The sequence below is a fragment of the Mirounga angustirostris genome, unplaced genomic scaffold (genome assembly GCF_029215605.1).
Source record: "Mirounga angustirostris isolate CCGP_5_RB_7025 unplaced genomic scaffold, mMirAng1.0.hap1 SCAF_13, whole genome shotgun sequence".
Taxonomy (NCBI): Eukaryota; Metazoa; Chordata; class Mammalia; order Carnivora; family Phocidae; genus Mirounga; species Mirounga angustirostris.
Genome location: NW_026991721.1, coordinates 55,054,044 through 55,077,875, shown reverse-complemented (window position 1 = coordinate 55,077,875; position 23,832 = coordinate 55,054,044). Strand labels below are relative to the sequence as shown.

At 41.5% G+C, this 23,832-nt stretch overlaps 1 protein-coding gene and 1 long non-coding RNA gene across 7 annotated transcripts in view; one reads left to right on the top strand and one right to left on the bottom strand.

Annotated features, from left to right (window-relative positions):
* The first annotated feature begins 243 nt into the window (after window positions 1–243).
* On the top strand, window positions 244–20,768 carry LOC135362372 (uncharacterized). The gene is made up of 3 exons (XR_010406982.1): window positions 244–356; window positions 20,173–20,269; window positions 20,632–20,768. It is a non-coding gene; the product is annotated as an uncharacterized LOC135362372 (long non-coding RNA).
* The window catches only part of PGM2L1 (phosphoglucomutase 2 like 1), a 112,956-nt gene continuing 103,944 nt past the window's right edge, over window positions 14,821–23,832 (bottom strand). For all 6 annotated transcript variants that reach the window (XM_064576929.1, XM_064576928.1, XM_064576930.1 and 3 more), the window contains 2 exons: window positions 22,879–23,012; window positions 14,821–20,976 (listed from right to left, as the gene is read on the bottom strand). In XM_064576929.1, the coding sequence (XP_064432999.1) occupies window positions 20,871–20,976; window positions 22,879–23,012 (240 nt within the window). In that variant the 3' untranslated portion in view covers window positions 14,821–20,870. The remainder of the gene's footprint in view (window positions 20,977–22,878; window positions 23,013–23,832) is intronic.

The following is a 23,832-nucleotide window of genomic DNA, read 5'->3' as shown; positions in this document are numbered from 1 at the left end:
GCGCGGCTCCCGCCCCGCCCCGCCGCTCCGCCCCGCCCCGCCCCGCCCCGCCGCTCCGCCCCGCCCCGCCCCGCCCCGCCGCTCCGCCCCGCCCCGCCCCGCCCCGCCCCGCCCCGCCGCTCCGCCCCGCCCCGCCCCGCCCCGCCGCCCCGCCCCGCCCCGCCGCCCCGCCCCGCCCCGCCCCGCCCCGCCCGGCCCCTGGCCTGCCCAGCCGCCCCGCCTCCGCCCCCCCACCCTCTTTGCTCTGAAGCCTCGGGGCGCTCTCCTCCCCCTCGCCTGCCCCCTAGCTCCTCCGCCGGCGTGGGGGCTGCCTGCGCCCTCAGGGTCCGCCCGCCCTCCACCAAAGCGCAGCCCTGGTAAGGTGTTTCCGCGGTGCCCGGTTCACGCTCGGGGAAGCAGAGGCGCGGGTGTGGGAGGACGAATTCACTGGTCTACGGCTGAACAACGCCATCCCCCGAACACTCACCGCTCTGGATCGGGGGTGAAAATACAGAAACACTACTGGATTCTGATGGGGAAATCCAGGAGAGTAAATGATGTGGTTGCTAATGACGATGAGCGTGGAGAGCTGGGGAGGAGCAGAGGGAAGGAAACACTTCATAGAAGACTTGACATCTGAGCCATCATGAAAGGCAGAATTCTGACCGAAGGTAAAGAGGGTGAAGGTGATTAGGGTCGCTGCATGACAAATCTAGGACCTATCAAACCTAAAACTGGGGTCCTAGGTCATTGCTCTATATCACATACCTATGGCCACTTAAGCAAAAACATTATTATTATTATCCTACTAGGCTATTTATCCTTTTCCCCACCTTCCCAGGCAATGTTCATTCATTCATTCAACAAATATTTAGCACCTCTATCACTGTGCTGAGGACACGGAGAAATAGCACATCCAACCCCGGGCTCACAAGGAAAAACAGATGTAAACAAGTTACCACAGTAAAGTGCTATCAGGAAAAGGGAGGGTTGTGCATTGAGCAATGGCAACACTGAGGAGGGAGTCCATGCCCTGCAGAGGTGGTGGGGAGGGCTTCCCAGGGGAAGCAATGTGTGCAGGCCCAAAAGGATGAAAAGAAATGGCCTGGAAGATGATAGGCAGGGAAGGGATGGGCTTACCTGGCAGAAGTTACCTATGTATACCAAGGTTTGGAGATGGAAAAATAGTTTGAGTTCCAGAAATAATGGAACTGTGGTTGGAACTGTCAGATGATATTATCATTGAATGACATACTAAAAAATCTAGCCTATCTTCTATGAAAATCCAATGAAAGTTTAAGGTGGCAATAACAGTAATAATAACAACAGCAACAGTAAAAATAATAGTTAATACTTACTGAGTGCTTCCTGTGGCTAGGCGCTGTCCAAGCATTTTATATGTATTAGCTCATTTAATTCTCATATTGACTCTATGGCATACATAGTATTATTAGTCCCATTTTACAAACAAGAAGATTGAGGCACAGAGAGGCTAAATAATGCACTCAACATTATTTATGCATAGACTACATTCAGAGGTATGCTGGTAAATTTGCTCTCCAGGAAAAGAAAAGTCCTGATTTGTGACATTTGCTGATTTCTGTGGTGTAAATTCTCCCACAATGGCAATGTCAAGGTACTTAGATATCACTGAACACAGTAAAGAGCTAACAATTAGCTCTAATGAGCTGATCAGAGCCAGCTCCAGCATAGTACTGCTCATGGAAGACACAGAGATGCACCACCCAGAGCCCCCTTGGTGGAAGGACTTGCTACGTGGCTCTGGGGGCGGGAAGGGGGTGCAGTCAGAAGAGTCTCCAGCAGTCAGCTCCTTAGGATCTGTCCTGCAGCAGAGAGCCACCTTACCTGAGGCCATTTCAAAACATCCTTGGGCAGCCTGCATGCAGTCACTGAGTGAGGTGAGGAAATAAAGACGGAGCTTAACTTAAACCATGTGTTATTGGCTTTGGCAAAGTCTTGAAGGCCCTCACAAAGATTGTTAAGCAAATCTGGAAGGGCCGCCAGGAGACTGTTGATGAGGGCTTGAAGGACAGGAGGGAAAACATTGTTGTAGGCTGAAGAAAAGGGCACCTGAATGCCGTTCCAAACTGGAAGAACAGTTAATGAACCTTGTCCCGCAGGGAATGTGAAAATAGAAGACATTCTAATAATTACGTTGTGAATCTGGCTAAAGAAGTCTCCAGGCAGAATTATGAAGCTTCAAAGAATCTTAAGGGCATTTCTTTTAGAGTCTCTCTGGTAAACAAGAGAGCCTCAAAGAGTCTTAAGACTCCATAAAGTAAACTATTTCAACTAGGCAAAAATGCTTCTAAGAATCTTAACACTGTTGTACCACAACATCCTGACTCTCAACCCAGGTTAGAGAAGGGCCCAGGAAGAAATAATAGATGTGGCTTTTGTCTAAAGGAGTGAATTCCACTAAGATTTATAGGAAATCAACAAAAGTTTTAAGATGAGGGGCACTTGGCTGGTTCCATCAGTGGAGCATGTGACTCCTGATCTCAGGGTTGTGAGTTCGAGCTCCATGTTGGATATAGAGATTACATACATACATACACTTTACAAAAAGTTTTAAGATAATTTTATCAGAAGAAGCACTGCCAGTTTGGGTTAAAGACAAAGAGAATACCAAAAAAAAGAAGGAAGGAAGGAGGGAGGGAAGGAGGAAAGGAAGGAAGGAAGGAGAGAGGGAGGGATGGAGGGAGGGAAAGGAGGGAGGGAGGGAAGGAAGAAGGGAAGGAGGGAAGGAAGGAGGGAAGGAAAGAAAGAAAAAAGATGGCTTCAGACCCCTGTATCAGTTTCCTATTGCTGCTGTCACAAATAACCACAAACTTAGTGACTTGGAACAACTCAAATTTATTATCTTACATTTCTGGAGTTCAGAAGTCTGACAAGGGTTTCACTGGGCTGAAATCAAGGGCATCAGCAGGGCTGTTTCTTCTGGAGGCTCTGGAGGAGAATCTATTCCTTGCTTTTTCCAGTTTCTATGAGCTGCCTGCATTTCTTGATTCGTAGCCCCTTCCTTCATCCTCAAAACCAGCAACATAACATGTTTAAATTTCTATTTGACTTTGCTTCTACTGTCACATCTCCTTCTCTGACTCTTTTTAAGGACCTTTGTGATTACACCAGTCTCACCAAAATTAGTCCAGGATAATCTCCCCATGTCAAGATCCTTAACTTAATCACACCCCCAAAGTCTCAGGTTTGGGGAACTAGGGCATGGGCATCTTTAGGGGGACTTTATTCTGCCTACTATAACCCCCAAACTTCTGTGGGCAGAAAGCAGGCTGAGATGACTACTCAGTTGCAAACAAGGGTCCACAGCCATTTCTACATTCTCTCCATCAGGAGATGTGTTAGGAGGGAAAGTGTAGCTGAGAGGAAGAGTGGAAAGAGATAACATAACCAACTGTGGTTAAAACAGCTTTTGGGGGCAAATTTTGCAAATTCATATAGCAACATTGCTAGGCTCACCCATCTTCCCAGTCCTGAGGGCCTCAGAAAGGGTTTACACAAATTAGGGGCATTGAAGCTTAAGCTTCATGGCAAATCTGCCTCTGGTTGCCACTGAGGACAGGGACTCTGGATCTACACTATCTGGGTTCAGGTCTCTGCTCTATACTTCTGTTGTCTGCTTTGATGTTACAGATTGGGTATTCCAGAAGCAGACAATGAGATAGAGTTTGGGGTGCAGGAGATTTATTACAGATCAAATCTGTGAAGGGGACAGGAAGGAGGGAAGGGCAGAGGAAGAAGTCAAAGAGGACTGACCAAGCTTTGATCAAAGTGGCAGGAGGGCTGCAGCTGGTTTCTCATGTCAGAGCTGTCTCGCGTCAGGCCTGAATGGCTGGGCCTTTATTCCCTCACCTCACTTGGTCATTGTTTAGGGTTCATTTAACTTCTTGGATCTGTATAGGCTTACGTCTTTTGTCAAATTTGGGAAATGTTCGTATATTATTTCTTCAAATACTTCTTTTACAAACTCTTCTGGAATTTTGATGACATGAATTACATACTACCTCATAAGTCCTCAGGCTCTGTTCATTTTTTTAAACATATTTTCTCTGTTGTTCAGATTAGATAATTACTATGGATCTGTCTTCAAGTTCACTGATTCTTGGCTGTCATCTCTATTCTATTGAGTCCATCAATGAGTTTTTTTATTTTGGTTATTTTACTTTCAATTGTAACATTTCCATTGGGTCCTTCTTTATATTTTCTATTTCTTTTTTTTTTTTTTTAAGATTTTATTTATTTATTTGACAGAGAGACACAGTGAGAGAGGGAGGACAAGCAGGGGGAGAGGGAGAGGGAGAAGCAGGCTTCCCGTGGAGCAGAAATTTACAATTCTGAACTCCAGAAATGTAAGCATCTGAAGGCAGATGCTTAATGACTGAGCCACCCAGGCGCCCCTATATTTTCTATTTCTTTGTTGATACTTTCTACCTTTACATTCTTTTCAAGAGTGTTCATCCTTGGGGCACCTGGGTGGCTCAGTGGATTGAGCATCTGTCTTCCACTCAGGTCATGATCCCAGGGTCCTGGGATCGAGTCTCACATTGTGTTCCCTGCTCAACGGGGAACCTGCTTCTCCCTCTCCCTCTGCCTGCCACTCTCCCTGCTTGTGCTCTCTCTCTCTCTGTCAAATAAATAAATAAAGTCTTTTTTTAAAAAAGGGAGTGTTCATCCTTACTTCTTGGAGCATTTTATGAGTCCTCAACAATTTTCAGCATTTTTGTTATCTCTTCCTGGATGTCTGTTGATTGCCTTTTCTCATACTTGAGATTTTCCTGGTTCTTCATATGCAGAGTAATTTTGGATTAAATACTAGATATTTTGAATATATAAGTGTCTAGATCTTATTTAAGTCTTATAGAAAATATTAATATTTTTTGTTAGCATTTATTAACTCAGTTGGATTCAGGCAACAAGTTCTGATCTGCCTTCTGTGGCCATGGTTTCAATGTCAGTTCAGTTTTCAAAGTTTTTGCAGTGCCATTGAGATCTGTCCCAGTTGTGTGCCACTTTTGGATCTGGACAGTGGTCTATCCCATACCTCAGTAGTTAGGTCTATGGCATGCAATTTAGTGTCAGATCTATGCATGCAGAGCTAAGAGGTGAGTCCAGAAATTATGGGGTGGATCTCTTGAGCTTTTCTCTCTCTGCAATCTCTCTGATAGTTTCCAGTCCCCTGAGACTTCCCTTTTTGGTTCTCTGGCCAGAGACCTGGGCTTCAAACAACTCCAGTCTGCTGTGTGCTTCTCATGACTACATATGTCTGGGGCCAAGTGGCAGGAGGACACAGAGAGAAAAAAATCAGTGGGGGTTTCCCCACCCTGTTGGGGATGCTGAAAGCAAAATTTACAGCATTATTTGAGATGGTCCCAATGTATGTACATGTAATACATAAAATAACTCAGTTTTAGATGGCCATAGGAACCTCACTACCATCACTACCATTGGGGCTGCTACTGTGAGATTGCGGGGGGAGAAGTATGGGGTACGGAAAAGGGAAACATGAGATATCCCCCCTCTGAGTGTGAGGAGTTCTTTTTTTTTTTTTTTTTTTTAAGATTTTATTTACTTAGGGGTGCCTGGGTGGCTCAGTTGGTTAGGCGACTGCCTTCAGCTCAGGTCATGATCCTGGAGTCGCAGGATCGAGTCCCGCATCGGGCTCCCTGCTCGGCAGGGAGTCTGCTTCTCCCTCTGACCCTCCTCCCTCTCATGCTCTCTGTCTCTCATTCTCTCTCTCTCAAATAAATAAATAAAATCTTTAAAAAAAAAGATTTTATTTACTTATTTGACAGAGAGACACAGCAAGAGAGGGAACATAAGCAAGGGGTGTAGGAGAGGGGGAAGCAGGCTTCCTGCCAATGCGGGACTTGATCCCAGAACCCTGGGATCAGGACCTGAGCCAGAGGCAGACGCTTAACCAACTGAGCCACCCAGGTGCCCCTGAGTGTGAGGAGTTCTATTCCCTTCTTGAGCCAGAGTGTGTGGGCTTCTCCTGTAGTTCTCCCAATCCTCACCCAGGGTCCCAATTCTGGGTTTGAGGCTACTGAGGATGGAAAAGTGGAAACTTAAAGCCAGCTCCGTGTTGCCTCAAATTCTGGTCTTCTTCCCAAATTTACCTGCTGTCATTTACTTTTCCCAGTTCTCAAATGCCATTTCCATGCATTCTGTCCAGGTTGCATAGCTGCATTCAGTGGGTGAGACAGGGTAGAATGTGTCCATTTCATCTTCCCATAACTAGAGTTTCCTCCATGATAATATTTTATTTTAATTCTGCACCAGAGAGGAATTTTAAAGTCACTCTAAGTAATACAAGTTTCCAAGTTTAACTAAATGCAAAAGAAAATCTAACTAAATTGTACTAGCAGTTCAAATAACTATGTGACAAGAGAATAGATACTTTCCAAGCACAGCTAAATTTGTAAGAGCTCAATGTATGTTCCTGCTTGGTATCTAGCAAAGTGTTTTTTATTTTTAAACCTGTATTCGTAGACAATCCCTATTTCTGAATGTCAAAAACTGAAAGATATATGCAGTAGTCCCCCTAATTCAGTTTTACTTTCTGCGGTTTCATTCATTTGAGGTATTCAATGGTGGTCCAGAAGCAGATGATCCTCCTTCTGACGCGCTGTCAGATGAACAGTAGCCTAACGCTACGTCACAGGCTGATGCCCTTACCTCACTTCATCTCCTCACATAGGCATTTATCATCTCACATCATCACGAGAAGGGCGAGCACAGTACAATATTTTGAGAGAGAGAGAGACCACATTCACATAACTTTTATTAGTTATTAGTTATATTGTTATTTTATTATTATTAATCTCTTACTGTGCCTAATTTATAAATTAAATGTTATCATAGGTACACATGTATAGGAGAAAACGTAATATATATGGGGTTCAGTACTATTTGCAGTTTCAGGCATTTCCTGGGGGGGCTTGGAAAGTATCCCCTGCAGATATGGTGGGACTTCAATATCAGCTTTGAGGAAATGTTACTAGTTATTAGGCTTTATAGTGCAAAAGTGGAAAGAAAATTGAAGTGGAAATAAAAGGGTCAAGGAACAGATCAAAATTTTCACATAAATATCAAGGCATGATAAAAGAAAGGCTTTTCCAGAAATAGTAATCATCCTCAGTTTCATGCCATGCCCCTCTCCCCTGCCCACTCCACACCAGCCACTCTGGTCTTTGGCCTTTTCATCTCCTGCTCCTGCCAACCTCTTGCCTGATCCGTGTGTAATTTCTGACTAATTCCTACTCAACCTTTGAGTCATTTCCTCAGGACATTTTATTTGTCTGAAGATTAGGTTTGAATCCCCATATGATTCAAAACACACCTTGCCTTTTCCTTTGGTAGCATTTATTACAACAGTGATTTCTTATTTCTATAATTAATGGCTATCTGCTCTACTAGATCACAAGCTTCATGTAAGCAGGACTGCCTAGCAGAATGCCTGGCAATAGTAGTTACTCAGTTAAAGAAATAGAATAAATGGAGTAGAAAGAGCATTCAAAACAATCCCATCAATCCATCTCTTTATCAAGGGTCCTCTGTGGGCCAGTCCTCTGCCAAACCCTTTTACTATTTATCTCCATTTTTCCTCACAGTAAGTCAATGGAGTAGATATTGCTATCCCGCATTTTACAATTGAGAAAATCATAGTTCCCTGAGGTTAAGTGATTCATTAGCAAGATGGTAAAGCCTGAAATTTAACCCAGGGTGTCCAGTTCTTGGGCGTTCTTTAGTTACATCATTACTTCAAACTGCTCATTATCAGTTCCTGGGTCAGCTTCCCTTACTGCATCCAAGGAGAGTTTCTGGGGGACTACTTCTACTCACTTCTCCTCAGTTTTCTCCTCTATATTATGAAAGGATTAAACCAATGGGTTGATGTTTCTGAAAGTGTAGTCCACAGTTCATCTGCATTAGAATCATGGGGGGGGAAGAAGGGATGTTCTTATGGAAAATTTCATTTCCAGTTCCCACCCAGACTTGTTGAATCAAAATGTTTGTGTGTGCTGGGTGGGGGGGTGGGTACAAAGTCCAGGAATCCGCATTTTTAACAGACTCTTGAGGAGATTCTTATCTATGTCTGAGTTGAGAACACTTCATTAGGTGATTTCCCAAATTCTCTCTAGCTTTGACAATCTTTGCTTCTAAGACATTTGGAGGGCATGTCTTTGTATTTCTATCATCTTTTACACAGCCTGGAACTCAATATAGTTTTAGTGAATAAATACATTTGAATTTGGAAGACAGAGTCAAGTCCCTGCTTAGATACCTAAAACTGTAATTCCTTGGAGAAATTACTTCACCTCTTGACCCTTAGAGTTACCATCTTTAAGATGGAAATAATAACAACAATCCCTTTTCTGGCTCCCAACAGTTGATGTGGAAGATAAATTGAATCATGTTTTTGAAAGCTCTTGTGATGATTCCATTATAGATATAAAGTGGACACCAATAGGGGTTACTTCAGTCCTTCAAACTCACTGATGGCTGAGATACAGCTCTTTTTTTTTTTTTTTTATAAGATTTTATTTATCCATTTGAGAGAGAGAGAGCATGAGAGGGGGAGGGTCAGAGGGAGAAGCAGACTCCCCGATGAGCAGGGAGCCCGATGCGGGACCCGATTCCGGGACTCCAGGATCGTGACCTGAGCCGAAGGCAGTTGCTTAACCAACCGAGCTACCCAGGTGCCCATCTTTCGAATGGACTGAATAAGGAGCTTATTAAAACAAAACAAAACAAAGCAAACAAAATCAAACAAGCACTATTGAAAATTACATTTCCTTCAAAGTGGATAGGGCCTTTCCAAGGAAGTTAACATTGATTTTTTAGGAGAAACCTGAGGCATTCCCATAGTGCCCCCTGGTGGAACTTAGAAGCAAACTCAAATCCACCACCCTTGTCACCCATTTGCTGGCACCAAGATTTTTGTTTTTTAAAGATCATTGTGGGGCGCCTGGGTGGCTCAGTTGGTTAAGCAACTGCCTTCGGCTCAGGTCATGATCCTGGAGTCCCGGGATCGAGTCCCGCGTCGGGCTCCCTGCACAGCGAGGAGCCTGCTTCTCCCTCTGACCCTCCCCCCTCTCATGTACTCTCTCTCATTCTCGTTCTCTCAAATAAATAAATAAATCTTAAAAAAAAAAAAAAAGATCATTGTGGGGGCACCTGGGTGGCTCAGTCATTAAGCGTCTGCCTTCAGCTCAGGTCATGATCCCATAGTCCTGGGATTGAGCCCCGCATGGAGCTCCCTGCTCAGCGGGGAGTCTGCTTCTCCCTCTCCCTCTGCCCCTCCCCCCTGCTCATGCTCTGTCTCTCTCAAATAAACAAAATCTTAAAAAAAAAAAAAAAAAGATTATTGTGACTACAGTGGGTTGAACCGATTGGAGGAAGCAAGACCAGAGGTAGAAAAGGTCAGCTAGGAAGTTACTGCATAGTCCAGATGAGAAATGAATGTTTGGTTAGGAAGGATACACAGGGAGATTAAAATGTATTGTCAAAATTCTATTTCTCTCTTACAAAAGTCTTATTCCTTATAAATCTTACATTTCCATTACACAAATTCTTTAGTATATATGAAGTCATTCATTTAAAAACACATAAAACTGACAGGAAAACAATGTATTTTTGTGTTCACATAATTATAAAGATATGGAAGGGAAGGATGCACACCAAATTCATGATGAGGCTTGCTTCTGAGGCGGTACGGTATAGCTATAAAGATAGCCATGATCCTCATTCCGCCCTGTATCCACACCCTTTACTGTGTGACTTTGCATTTCCCTTCTTTTTTTTTTTTCTTTTTAAGATTTTATTTATTTATTTGACAGAGAGAGGCACAGCAAGAGAAGGAACACACGCGGGGGAGTGGGAGAGGGGGAAGCAGACTTCCTGCCGAGCAGGGAACCTAATGTGGGGCTCGATGTGGGGCTCGATCCCAGGACCCTGGGATCACGACCTGAGCCAAAGACAGACACTTAACGACTGAGCCACCCAGGCACCTCTGCATTTCCCTTCTTGAGAAGCCGAGTCTTATTTCCCCTCCCCTTGCATCTGCGAAGGCCTTATTACTTTCTTTAGTCAATGAAATGCAACAGAAGGGACAGTGTGCCAGTTCTGAGCCTAGGCCTCAAGAGGCCTGCCTGCTTTGGCCTTCCCTTTTGGAGCCCTTCCCAGGCACCCATGGGAAGAAGCCTGGGCTAGCCTGCTGGAATATGGAAGCCACATGAGGCAGAGCTCAGCCAACCCAGCTGAGGCCACCCTAAACTAACCAGCACCCAATCAACTTGGCAGCAGATCTCCATCTGATACGTGAACCCCACTATGACCAGAAGAGCCAGACAGCTGACCTCAGTCCAAATTGCCAAACTGCATAACTGTAAGAGGTGTAATAGTTGTCTTCAGCCACTAAGTTTGGGGGTAGTTTGTTTTACAGCAAAAGTTGACAGAAACTGGTGTCTACAAGTGAAATGCTTACCTTTAACAAAACCCCAAATTCTAGGCTTTGGCTTTGGGATCAGGGATGGGTGGAGATTAGAAAAATGGCAAGCAAACAGTGAAGTCTGGAAAAATGGTGAGGAAATTGTTATTGGAGGCTGGAAAAATGGCAATCTGTGTTTTATAATGGCAAAAACAATTGGCCAAAGTGTTGCCTATGGTAACTTGGAAGAAGGGGGGGAAAATACTCAGAAAGTTCTTGTTTGGCTAAGGAGATCTCTAGGCAGAGTGTTGAAAGTGTCAGTTGGGTGTTCCTAGCTGTGTAACCTCATAACAGGAAGAGAGGTACGAGCTAAAGAAAGAACTGGCAAAAAGAATTTAGAGAGAACAGAGAGGTGCAGGACTTAGTAGGTAAAAAAATAAAACTTTTTTCATCTTGAGGCTCTCTAGCCAGCATAGGGTTATTACAGGAATATAGCCCAGAGATGTAGATCATACCAAAGGTGTAGCCGTAACACACTTTATAAAGCCCTTTGAAAGAATTAGTGATGTCTCGTAGATTCCTAGACAAAAAGACGTCTTGGAATCCTAAGAGCAATATCCACAGAAGCCTAATCCAAAATAGCGTGATAAAATTGAGGGAGAGGTCTCAAAAACAATTGTGAGTATGTCATTTGGAGTACAGAGTCAACCATAATCGGATACATAGAAAATCCACAAAATTCTTAGTTTTATTTATTTATTTATTTATGAGAGGGGAAGAGAGAGAGAGAGAGAGGGTCAGGGGAGGGGCAGAGGGAAAGTGAGAATCTTAAGCAGGCTCCACACCCAGCGTGGAGCCGGACATGGGGCTTGATCTCACGACCCTGAGATCATGACCTGAGCCAAAATCAAGGGTTGGACACTAAACCAACTGAGCCGCCCAGGCATCCCCCCACAAAATTTTTAAATTAGTTGTACATGGGAAAATACCAACAGCCTGAACTGAAAGGGACTGAGAAATATTTCACACTGCTAGTCAGCTCCAGCATGTGCCACCGCTTCAGTAGTAGCTAAGGAAGGAGATGGACAAGGAAGGATGGTCCAGAGGGCAGAGCCAAGAGGCGCAGAGATCCACGGATTAGGGAGTCACTCCCAGGGAGTAGAACCCAGGCCCGAGCAAGGAAGATTCCTTCTTCCAGGCTAGAGGCCCGGACAGCGTTTGTCTAGCTAGAGTCAGAATTGCTCTGTTTAAGGAAGACTATGGACCTTTCATGCTTCTCGTTCTTGAATGGGAATGTCTGTTGAGGTTATCCTGCCTCTGTCTCATTGTACACTCTCAGAACGATAGTTGGAACCAGTCAGGAGACCTAAGTATTAGTCCCAGATTTGCCACTGACCAGCTCTGTGACTCAGGGGATCCACTTCTCTTTGGACCTTAGTTTTCATCTGAATAGAGGTAGGAAGGGCCCTTTCTGACTGAAGACTAAGTAAGATTTATTGAAAGCCATCCTCAGGGCATGGGGGCAAAAGCTGCAGAGTGGGAGTAAGACAACTTAGGTTCGATAGAAATCCACTCTGTGGACTCCAGTGGATCCCTGGCCTGACCTTCAAGCTTCCCTAATTGTAAAGAGAAATGCTTGCATTGAATTTGGGTTCCTTGCCGAGCAGACGTGAGGAGTCTGTCTCGTGGGACATGGATCCCTGTCCACCAGTCCCGTCAGTCGTGGGACTGGCGAACAACTGGAAAAAACTGATCCAGTTGCTGTTTTTTTTCTGCCCTTGCTCCCTGCCCACAAGGGAATACATCTCTCCTAACCTTCCCCCATGCCAGCTTGCCTTATTTAGCCTCAGGTTGATTTTTTTCCTTCCGTTTATGACTTTGCTGCAGCCGAAATCTGGCTGGAAGCCCTCTAGCAAATCTCAAGGACTTCCCAGTCTTCACTCACTTATTTCTTTGCCTTGAGTGGAATGCACTCATCTACGATGTGTGCCTCCTCCCCTTTGCTTATTCACAGCCTACTTGCCTTTGAAAACTCAGCTCAAATTCCGATTCGGTTCACTTCAGCTGAACCTTTTTTTTTTTTGAGCGCTCATTCTTTGCTTGGCTCCGTTCTGGGCACTGGGGGTTCTGCCTTGAGTCACTCATCAGTTCCAGCCCTCCGGGAGCTCACACTTGACTGGTTGACTGGGAGAGTCCAGTACACAAGCAGATCGTTTAGTCATGGTGTGGGATGTGCCAGCACAGAGGATAGCAAAGGGAGCTGCCCGGCTTGGCTGGTGGCAGGTGGGGGGTGGGGATGGGGGGGTGGGAAGCAGGCAGGAAAGGCTCTTTGGAAGCCGTGATGCTTGAGCTGAGGGTTAGGGGAGGAGTTGTTTGCGAAGTGAAGAGGCATTAAGCGCCACAGGCAGAGCCCCCCTCCCTGCCATGTCTGCTGTGCTGCCCCCATATGAGGGGGAAATCCACCTTTTACTGCTCTGGGCTGGTACCACCATTTCTAGTCTATTAATGCTGGATCCAGCTCTTTGAAAACTGTCCAGGTCGTGATCAGGAAGGTAAGAGGATGGCCATACAAGGAACAGTCGCTGAACTGTGCATATTTAGACTGAGGGGAAAGGACTTTGAGTGAAAAGGAAATGAGGTTTTGAGTAAGATTGAGCTCCCAAGTACAATCAAAGTGTAGAAGCTGCCGGAGGCTGATTTCAGCTGAACACAAGAAAGAACTCGCTACTGGCCTTTCTTTAAAAGGGTATAACTTGTCTTGGCAAACTGTCACGGGAGAGGTTAAGAGAGATATCTCCATTTGGTAATCAGATTATGGGAACGGATGAGAGTTGGATAAGATGACCTTTAAGGTTCTTTCCAAGGGTGGGTTTTCTCATACCAACTCCCCACCCCCACCACTGCTTCAGAGACCTTCTGCTTATGCCTTTCTGTACTCTCACTTGCTGACTGAAGTCCAAGCTCCACGGCAGAGCACACAGGGCCCTCTCCACTCACACCCTTATTCAATATAGCAATACCAAACCACTTAGAGTTCTCGGCACGCTCATGCTGTGTTCTGTGCTTAAGATGTCCTCCCTCTTCCTTTGCCTTCCCCATAATTTCCAATTGGTCAATTAACTCTCTCCCACTGTGTTTTTTTTAATTTTTATTTTTATTTTATTTATTTTTTAAGGGGGGAGAGGGAGAGGGAGAGAGAGAATCTCAAGCAGGTTCCATGCCTAGCGCAGAGCCCGATGCCAGGCTCCGTCTCACAACCCTGAGATCATGACCTAAGCTGAAATCAAGAGTCGGACGCTTAACTGACTAAGCCACCCAGGCGCCCCACTCTCCCACTGTGTCTTGATTGAAGGGTAATTGTAGTGGCCTGCCTCCTACTACCATTCAGAGGGAAGCTGGGATGGGGGGGTCAAATCCTTCCTTTATTAGTTTCTGGTTTCAGCTAGGAGGAAGGCTTGTGACAAAAGTCTAGCCAGCTGGGCCTTCTCTCTAATGCTTTGAATCCAAAGACATATGGAATAGATAAATGTGATCTGGTGGAGTGGGGGTAGTGGGAACAGTGTCCTGAACAGACTGTTCCAGCAATAACATGGTTGCTGTGTCTTCTTCCTACTTTTTAGCCTTCTAGAGTGCCCTTGGTACCAACATATTTCCAAGTCAATAAATATTGATATAATGAAGCACAAGGATAAAGGTCAAAGACTTGATTTAAAGCAAATTGCATGCAAGACTGGGCTATTTAATGATTAGAATCTTAGAACTAGAGAGGAAAATAAAGATAAGAGAATGGTCACATCACTAACAGAAATGAGGAAGTGCTAGTTTAGGGAGGACAGGGAGGAAGGATGGGGAATAACAGATTTTTATTATAATATATATATTTAACTTTTTATTATGTTAGCTAACATGGGTAGACAAATTAAGTCAAATTAAGTCAACTGAAGGAATGAAAGGCAAAAATAAGATGGAAAGGACTTTAATATTAATATTCTGGGACTTCTTTTTTTAATTTTTTATTTGAGAGAGTGAGCAAGAGAGAGAGCATGAACAAGGGGGAGGGGCAGAGGGAGAAGGAGGGGCAGACTCTCTGCAGAACAGAGCCCGATGTGGGACTCGATCCCAGGACCCTGGGATCATGACCTGAGCCAAAGGCAGATACCTAACCGACTGAGCCACCCAGGTGCCCCTTCTTCTGGGACTTCTGACGAACGAATCAATACATATTTACCAAATAATAAGCTAGAATGTTCATTTAGGCTCAAAGTAGATTCTAGGTATACCATGCATATATTTCAAAAACATGTTCTACTTGGATAGCAAACTTTATGAGCCACACAGTAACTAAGATAATAAAAATTACACAGAAACTCATGGCTATAAAGAGGCTGTTTATTACTGATAACACTTCATTTGGCTAAAAGCACAAGAAATTCACACACCAACACTTCAAGTGCAAATTCTCACAGGCGGTACTTATGATACACCCTGGCATTTTCATCAGAAAAAAAAAAGAGAAATGTTGACAAAAAACTGGTAAAACAAGAGCACATTTTTGATCTACTGCTACACAGTCAGAAAAATAATTCATTCTTAACTGCATATATTTTATCTGGCATATTCAGTGACGTATACAAAGTTTATTTTAGCCTAAAACAAGAAGGCCTTACAATATATACAGACACAGACTCTTGCTTGAGTGCCTCTTATGAGATATATGATGAATCATAACAGTGGACAAAAATACATCAAATCGTATCAAGTTAGTTGTGACTCACTTGGAAGGTAGCACTAGGAGGCTCAAACTGGCACCTATACCCAGTGATATTAAGTCTACATAGATACTTTCTTGGCCTACTTGGCCAACACCTTGCTTTGAGTGTAAAATACTAGGCATTATACATAATTTTCCAAATAGGAAATATGCTCTGCTCTCTCAAAAGAAACTGAGTATTTAAGGGTGTGCGTGCTTAATGAAGATGATTTGTTATAAATTTCAGTAATGAGAATTGTTTAAAAAAACTGAACCAGAAAATTAACATTTTTGATTGTTTCTTAAACTATTAGCTGCTTTAAAATACAATCCCCTAATTCCTTTTATCACCAACGAAGCATTCTATAATAGGTACTATACTTGGGGGAGGGTGGGAGGATATGAAAAATAATAAAACATGATCTCTGCTCTCAGGGAGCTGATAGTCAGATGCTCCATCTCAGTCAAGGAATGCCAATGAATTAATGAAAACAAACCGGCCAACACCTCTGACAATGAGGTTCGGTGATAACATAACTGTTTCAGGTCAGTTTAATTTGGCAGTAATACTTTCAAAGTTCAGCTTTTAAAATGCAGGGAACAGGTTAGATATGTTCTATGTTTCTATTTCTCACGTTAAGGTCGGTGTGTATACCACCAGGCAGATGCAGCAATTGAGGAGGGGAGGGGGAGACCATCGAGAGGCCCTATGATCAACACGGTGCTCCTTTCCAGCAGCACCAGCTTCTGTGAGGACTGAAGGAATCATTTTTACATCGAAACAGTTTTATTATGGGGTATGCAAAATTCAGCTTACATTTTAATGACAGAACACGAAATTTCATGAGCAGTAGACTGCTTCTGAGTTTGCGTTGGGTCCCTTCTCCCACATATTCATCATGTTCCTCTGCTTTAGGGTTATGCTGGTGGAAAAATTTGAGAAGCAGGGCGCCTGGGTGGCTCAGACGTTAAGCGTCTGCCTTCGGCTCAGGTCATGATCCCAGAGTCCTGGGATTGAGTCCCACATCGGGCTCCCTGCTCGGCGGGAAGCCTGCTTCTCCCTCTCCCACTCTCCCTGCTTGTGTTCCCTCTCTCGCTGTGTCTCTGTCAAATAAATAAAATCTTAAAAAAAAAAAAAAATTTGAGAAGCAAACTTTAGCATGCCATGTGCCCTTATCTTGGTCACTTTACTCATTCTTGTATGTTCTCTTTTTTTTTTTTTTTTAAGATTTTATTTATTTATTTGCGAGAGAGAATGAGAGACAGAGAGCACGAGAGGGAGGAAGGTCAGAGGGAGAAGCAGACTCCCCGCTGAGCAGGGAGCCCGATGCGGGACTCAATCCCGGGACTCCAGGATCATGACCTGAGCCGAAGGCAGTCGCTCAACCGACTGAGCCACCCAGGCGCCCCTGTATGTCCTCTTTTTAAGGTATATAGTCTTGAAATAACAAAGAAAAAAGATGGTTTAATGAATGTAACAGTATGGTTAATATTTTAAAGTAACCAATGGTAAAACCTAATTTGGTTTTTTCAACTGGAACTAAAAAAGGTCATGCCGTGTCAAGTCCTGCAATGAAAGGTTCTCTTCTTTCCACCTGGACTTCTTATGGCTTATGGTAAGATGTTCTGGGGGACAAATGTGAAAAAAGATTTCTTCAGATTTTGTGCTTTGGATGCCCCAAGTACAAGGACACCTGAAATAAAATGTGAGATCAATTGACCATCCATTTTGATTGGTAGGACTCTTTCCTCATCAATTTCTAGAGCAATCTCAGAAAAACAAGTGAATTATAAAAGGCCATAATAAATTAGCATATAGTAGTATCCAGACAGACCCAAAAAGGCTATGAAATAGATTTAAAATTACTTCTTACAATGTCTTAAATATTCTCACAATAATGACAAAATAATCAAAAGTCAAAAAAAATCCAAACATAGTTTATGAATCAGTTTAAAGCATTCTGAATGAATACAGTTAAGATTTCTTATCAGTGAGGTAATAGAGCGATAGCTTTTCACAGTAACAAAATGTAGGAGGGCACCTAGGGAAGGAGGGAGGTAGAGAGGAAAAGGCATAAAATAAATTTATCCAAGCAAAATTTGGATTTTTCAAGCATCACAAACATCAGTGGAAAACACTGGAAAGAAATACCAGTAGCAGCAGTTCATAGAACAATTTCTCCATTAAACTCCAGCTAATATCTCTGTTGCATCCACTCCAGAAGCAACCTCCTAAAGAGACAAGAGGCCTATTTTCTATATAAGGATATTCCTAAAGTATCCAATCTCTTAGAACCTCTCTGTCTGCTGAAGTTACTACATGCAAAAAACAAAACCCTCAAATATCCTATAATGCTATACATTCTTCAAGATGAACAAAATGGTGTTCAAGTCTCACTTAATTTGCCAGGTTAAACTAAAAATAATATCTAAGCAGGTCTCTGTGCAGTGAATAAAGACTGCACTCATGCATCTACTACTCAACATATACAAAAACTCTCTTGTGAGCTAAATTCTTCTAGATAGGGAGCGAAACTCAAATGTAACTTTCAGTGCTCTCTATGACATCATCATTGTTCCAACCTGAGTTTTAAAAAAAATTTCGGAAGAAACCTTTAAAAGACATTTAGTATATCCCTTAATATTTAAATCTGTCATTTAGTTTTTTTGAAAAGGTCCTTATTCTTTTTTCTGTCCTCACTGAAGATAGAGAACAGTTTGTCATATTACTTCTTACTTTGAGTCCTTTAATAAAAGATTCAACTAATAACTTAAGACTTATTAAATTATCTCAATAGCTTTCTCCCCTCCAGAGTTAAATGATCTGAATTCTTTGAACTTTTTCTCACAATCTCTGTTGTATTCCTTTTTATTTCTGCTATGTCCTCTCCTCCCCAGCTCCTGGCAGGAATTGAATCAGTAAGAGGGGTACTTTTTCTCACCTCCTACAACTTGGTCTCTTTTTAGTGGTTGCTAATAAAGGAAAACAAAAGTTTCACCATCTATCTGCTCATCATTATAACAAATGCACATGGGTAAACAACTTGCCCACAGCCAGTTTAGTCCCTACTTTTAGAGAGGTAAGTTCGCCCTTCACAAGAAGCATTTCCTGTGCCATCTTATTGACCCTTCTTATTGTTTCTTTATTTCTACTGTTTATCTTCAGTATATGCTTTGATCTTGCCCACTAGTTCATTCCTTTTCCCCAAAACTCTAGAAAAGCCCAGTTTTAATCTACACACTCAATGAGAATGGGCTCATTTTCATGATATTGTTCATAAAGAAAAAGCTAAACAATGTAGAGCCCAAGGCTGAGACCTACAGTCCAGCACTCTTGTCTTTCCTGGTCGGCTTGGGTTACTAAATTTACCGTTAGGCAACTGTACACCACTATGTCAAGTTCATGTTCAATATCATGCTAATATAGACTTGAGAGCTTGGCTAGAACCAAATAATTCCCTTAATCTATACACATCGGGAACATTTGTAACATTTTGTTGATTTTAACCTTGGATTTTTACATTTTTGAGATAAGAATCTAAGCTTTAATAACTTTTCACCTTGATTAAGATGACATATTATATTAAATGTTGTATTATATTAAAGCACTCAAAACTGTTCTCTTTATAATAGAATGACAATCATGACATGGCTTTAGTGATTATGAATGGGTTAGCATATCATTTTAGCTCCACTTTGTTCTTCGGTCACTGAAACACAGATACTAAGCCAAATATACATATTTTTCATATATATAGCATTGTTCATACTAGTTGGTAGAATATAGGCCATCTCCTAAATTACATTCTACATTCCTAAAAGCAAATAAAACAAAAAAGTCTGCACATTTCTTCTTCAGTACAAAGCCTTTGAAAACAAAGTCCTTCAGAAGTATAGTGCTCTACACTTAGCTAGCTGTCTATTATCTGCAGTCATATGAGATCTAGCTATAGGAAAGGAAGTAATAAATTAACTATAGTGGCAATACAATAATTTGAAAATTATATTTGCACTATATGGGTTCAACCAAATGTTAGCTGATAGAGCTGCAACAAACCATACCATTATTTACTAAATAGTCTAATCAGTTTAAATGTTATATTATTATTATTATTTAGGAAATAAACACTCCAATGACAGTTATGTCCCATTAGCAATTTGTTTAGTACAATTACACCCAAGGTCTTGTTATTGTTACCTCTTAACTATACCACATGTGTTTAAGTATTCTGTGAGTTGTATAGGACAGGATACACTTTAAGAAAATAAAATAACATTAAATTAAATTAAATTAGTGCTTCTCTCGTAAGACTTTTTTAGAAGACTGGAGAATCAACCAAAAGTGACCTTCCAAAATTTTTTTCCACACTGAGGGGCACCTGAGTGGCTCAGTCAGTTAAGCCTCCAACTCTTGGTCTCAGTTCAGGTCTTGATCTCAGGGTCATGAGTTCAAGCCCCACACTGGGCTCTACGCTGGGCATGGAGCCTACTTGAAAAAAATATGCAAAATTTTTTTTCCACATTGAAAGAGAAATACTCTTGGGATCAGAAATTCTACAGTAGCCAGCATGATATTAGAATAAACTGGACTTTAGTTTTAAAATATGGAGTTTTAGTGTTAGATAACACCTAAAATCTGGATATTTTATTTCTTAGTAAAATTAGCATTACTTCATCTGATAAAGGAATAAATCTACTTATAAAAATGTAATTCCAAAGTCAGATTTTTAAATAAATTCAGAGCTCCTTTCTCAGTTCAGATTTTTTCTTTACCTGAAGGCTGTATTATTGACATTAATTCTTACAAGAAGATCCTTAAGCACAGTTACATTGAGTCTGATTTTATTAGGATTTTTATTTACATTCATAAGATTTTTAAAGGGGCAAACTGATCTGATATAGAGGGGAAGCACCTACGTAGTTTGGTCTGAAATAACTGTCTGAAAATTAACTGACTAAATTATATTCCATGCAGGAACACTGTTTTAATTCACACCATACCCTGAGAAGGCACCAAGAAATCTGACAAGAACGAAGCCACTAGGAGCATGGCCACTATTGTTTCATGTTTGGTAAACGTCAGAATTTTAAATACATACAATAAATTTACACTGCACCAAGAGCACCTGAAACCACATATGGTAACATCTGTTCTAAGCTAGAAATGCTAATACCCGATTTCAAATACTCTACACTTTTTTAAGTTAATACCTATGACGTAATAATGACACTTTCCCACACTATGCTGGCAGCAATGCCATTTTCTTGTCAATTTTATAGACTAATTTCCTTAACTAACTCTATAACTATATAACATTTATCTGCCTTTTAAAAAAAAACCCGTGCTATACACAATTACAATAATGGAACTAAGCTTAATCACACTTCAATAAGAAAACTCACTTATGTATTGGTTTTTTTTTTTCTGTTAAAGGAAGAACAACGCGTTACGAGAATACTTTCAACGCAATGACATTTGTTCAAGATTATGAAAAAATTTGAATCCTTTCTCTCAAGACCATTTCCTTTCGAATTTATACAGTTTGTTGCGTCAGCCCACCAAAGGAAAGCAAATCAAAGTACAAAGATACTTGGCCAGATGAGATAGAGAACGCTAACGTGACTTCAACGCATGGAGTTCCGGGTTGTTCTGTTCTACGTGCCAGTGCAAAGTCATGGCGTAGAACGCCAGATCAGTCCATTTTTACTGGGCTCAAGAAAATTCTCAATCAGAGCTTCAATGAGTTTCCTCAATTCCTCTTCTAGGAAGGCAGTGTCGCTGAAGAGAAAGATGAAGAGTTTCGAAAGTCTTGATTTTCATCACTTTAAATTTTGTTTAAGTTGTTACAATTTTAAAAGGGGGACGATTAAACACTTTGTAAACCAAAAAGAAGTTCACTCAGTTAAAACAAAACAAGACCAAAGGTGGGGAAAAAATCACACCCAAGAAAACAACCATGATCACAAACTGAAGTTGAACCGCATTAAAGGGAGTTCCTTGGTACACGATACATGGATGAGTTTTGGTGTATCTACAGATTTTTCTCCTGGGTCAGGCAATTTAATGGTCCAGAACACCAATACCAGGTATTATGCTAAAATGGCTTCCTGAAATACTTTGAAGGACACCCATAGATATTATGGGATGATATGGCATGACTCAGATACAGAGGAGGGTTGGGACTAAAAGAAATAAGATGCTTAAAAAATAAATGGACATTACAACAAGGTATTTGCTTCAAGGCATCACTGCTGCTGCCCAAAACATTTCTAGGAAAGCCTCTTTCAACTGCCTTCATGGCCATTTGTTATTACCTTAATAATCATCCTTTATTTTTAATCAAATATAGCATTACCCAGTTTGGTTTCCTTTAAACTCTACTCTGAATGACTTCAGGATGTCTTTTTTTGCCCCCAAAGGGAATAAAATCTACTCTTAAATGCAAAGATTTAGGGACATACAAAATAATGTACCTTGGACTCGGAAGGCAATTCTAAAAAATCTCTTTCCCCAAAATATTCTGATCAGTGACATTATAGAAGGTACTACTCTTTTAATGAGTTTAAATAGCCTTTGAATATGTTTATTAAAGTCAATTTAGTGGCAATTCATACTCTTTTTTTTTTTTTTTAAGATTTTATTTATTCATTTGAGAGAGAGAATGAGATAGCATGAGAGGGGGGAGGGTCAGAGGGAGAAGCAGACTCCCCACCGAGCAGGGAGCCCGATGCGGGACTCGATCCCGGGACTCCAGGATCATGACCTGAGCCGAAGGCAGTCGCTTAACCAACTGAGCCACCCAGGCGCCCAGCAATTCATACTCTTAAAAGGAAATAAATTGGGCAGATTAAGTCAAATCACAATAGATGTAAGAAATAAAGAAATTATTTGTTGATCATTTCTTTATGTTCATCATTTAATAGTTAAAGCTCACAAAACCTTCCCAGTAATAAAAATTCACTAAAATTTTAAAATTCAATTCCCAAATGGTCCAGCTGCTTTGGAAAATAGTCTGGCAGTTCCTCCGAAAGTTAAACATAGAACTACCATGTGACCCAGCAATTCTCCACCTACATATAGACCCAAGTGAAATGAAAACATGTCCACACAAAAACTTGTGCACAAACATTTGTAGCACGGTTATTTGTAATATTAAAAATGTGGAAATAACCCAAATGTCCACCACCTGATAAAAGGATAAAAAAAAAGTGTTATATCTATACAACAGAATAGTATTAGGCCAAGAAAACAATTAAAAAAAAAAAAGTGATTCATGCTACAACACGGATGAACCTTGAAAACATTAAAGTAGAAGATGCCAGTCACAAAGGGCCATATGTTGTATGATTCCATTTATATGAAATGTCCACAATAAGCAAGTCAATAATGACAGATAGTAGATTGGTAGTTCCCTAGGGCTAAGATGGCAAGTGACTGCTAATGGGTATGGGACTTCTTTCTGAGGGGATGAAAATGTTCTAAAATTGTTCTAATAAAAAAAATTTTGATTGTAGTGATCTTTGCACAACTCTGAATATACTAAAAACCACTGAACTGTATGCTTTGAATGGGTAAACTGTATAGTATGTGAATTTTATCTCAATAGAGCCTATATATATATATATAAATATATAAATCTAAATATATATGGGTATATATATTTAAAAAGCCAATTCTTACCTCTGCTCGGGGGATGCACACATCTCTGCATAATACTTTATCTTTGGTTCTGTCCCACTTGTCCGAAGAGTAGCGACACAGCCATTTTGAAAAGTGAATGTAATCATTTGGCTGTTTTTACTTACAGGCAGCACCTATGCACAAGGTGAACAACAGCTGAGTTACACTCGGTACCTTTTTTCATTTTCAAGAGCTGTAAAATATACTCTACTTATGTGAGGTACCTAAAGGAGTCATATTCATAGAAACAGGAAGTCGAAGGCCATTGGCAAGGGGTGGGGTAAGGGGGAAATGGGGAGTTGTTTAATGGGTATGGAGTTTCAGTTCAGCAAGATGAAAAAGTTCTGGACATCTCCTGCACAACAAGGTAGACAGAGTTAACACTATGGACTGCATGTTCAAAAATAGTTACAGTGGTAAATTTTGTTATGTGTTTTTTACAATTAAAAATATTTTTTGAAAATTATAAAATACAAAAGATTACATGCATAATAATTCATAAATATGCCATTTACTGAACATTTATAATCATACAGGCATTGGGTTATATACCTTACACACACGATCTCCAGGCCTCAGCAACAATCTTCCAGGGTAAATATTACTGCCAATTTACTGACATGGCTCAAAAAGAGTAAATGACCTGGTCAAGGTAATCAGCTAAAGTGGCAGAGCAAGAAGTTGAAGCCAGGTCTGTCTGTATCAAAGTCCAAACTGCCTCTACATTTGCAAAGGGCTTTATAAGTTCGAAGCTCTTTTTTTTTTTTTTTAAAGATTTTATTTATTCATTCATGAGAGACAGAGAGAGAAGCAGAGGGAGAAGCAGGCTCCCAAGGAGCAGGGAGCCCGATGTGGGACTCGATCCCAGGACCCTGGGATCATGACCTGAGCCGAAGGCAGACGCTTAACCATCTGAGCCACCCAGGTGCCCCGAAGCACTTTCATAGACAGTTT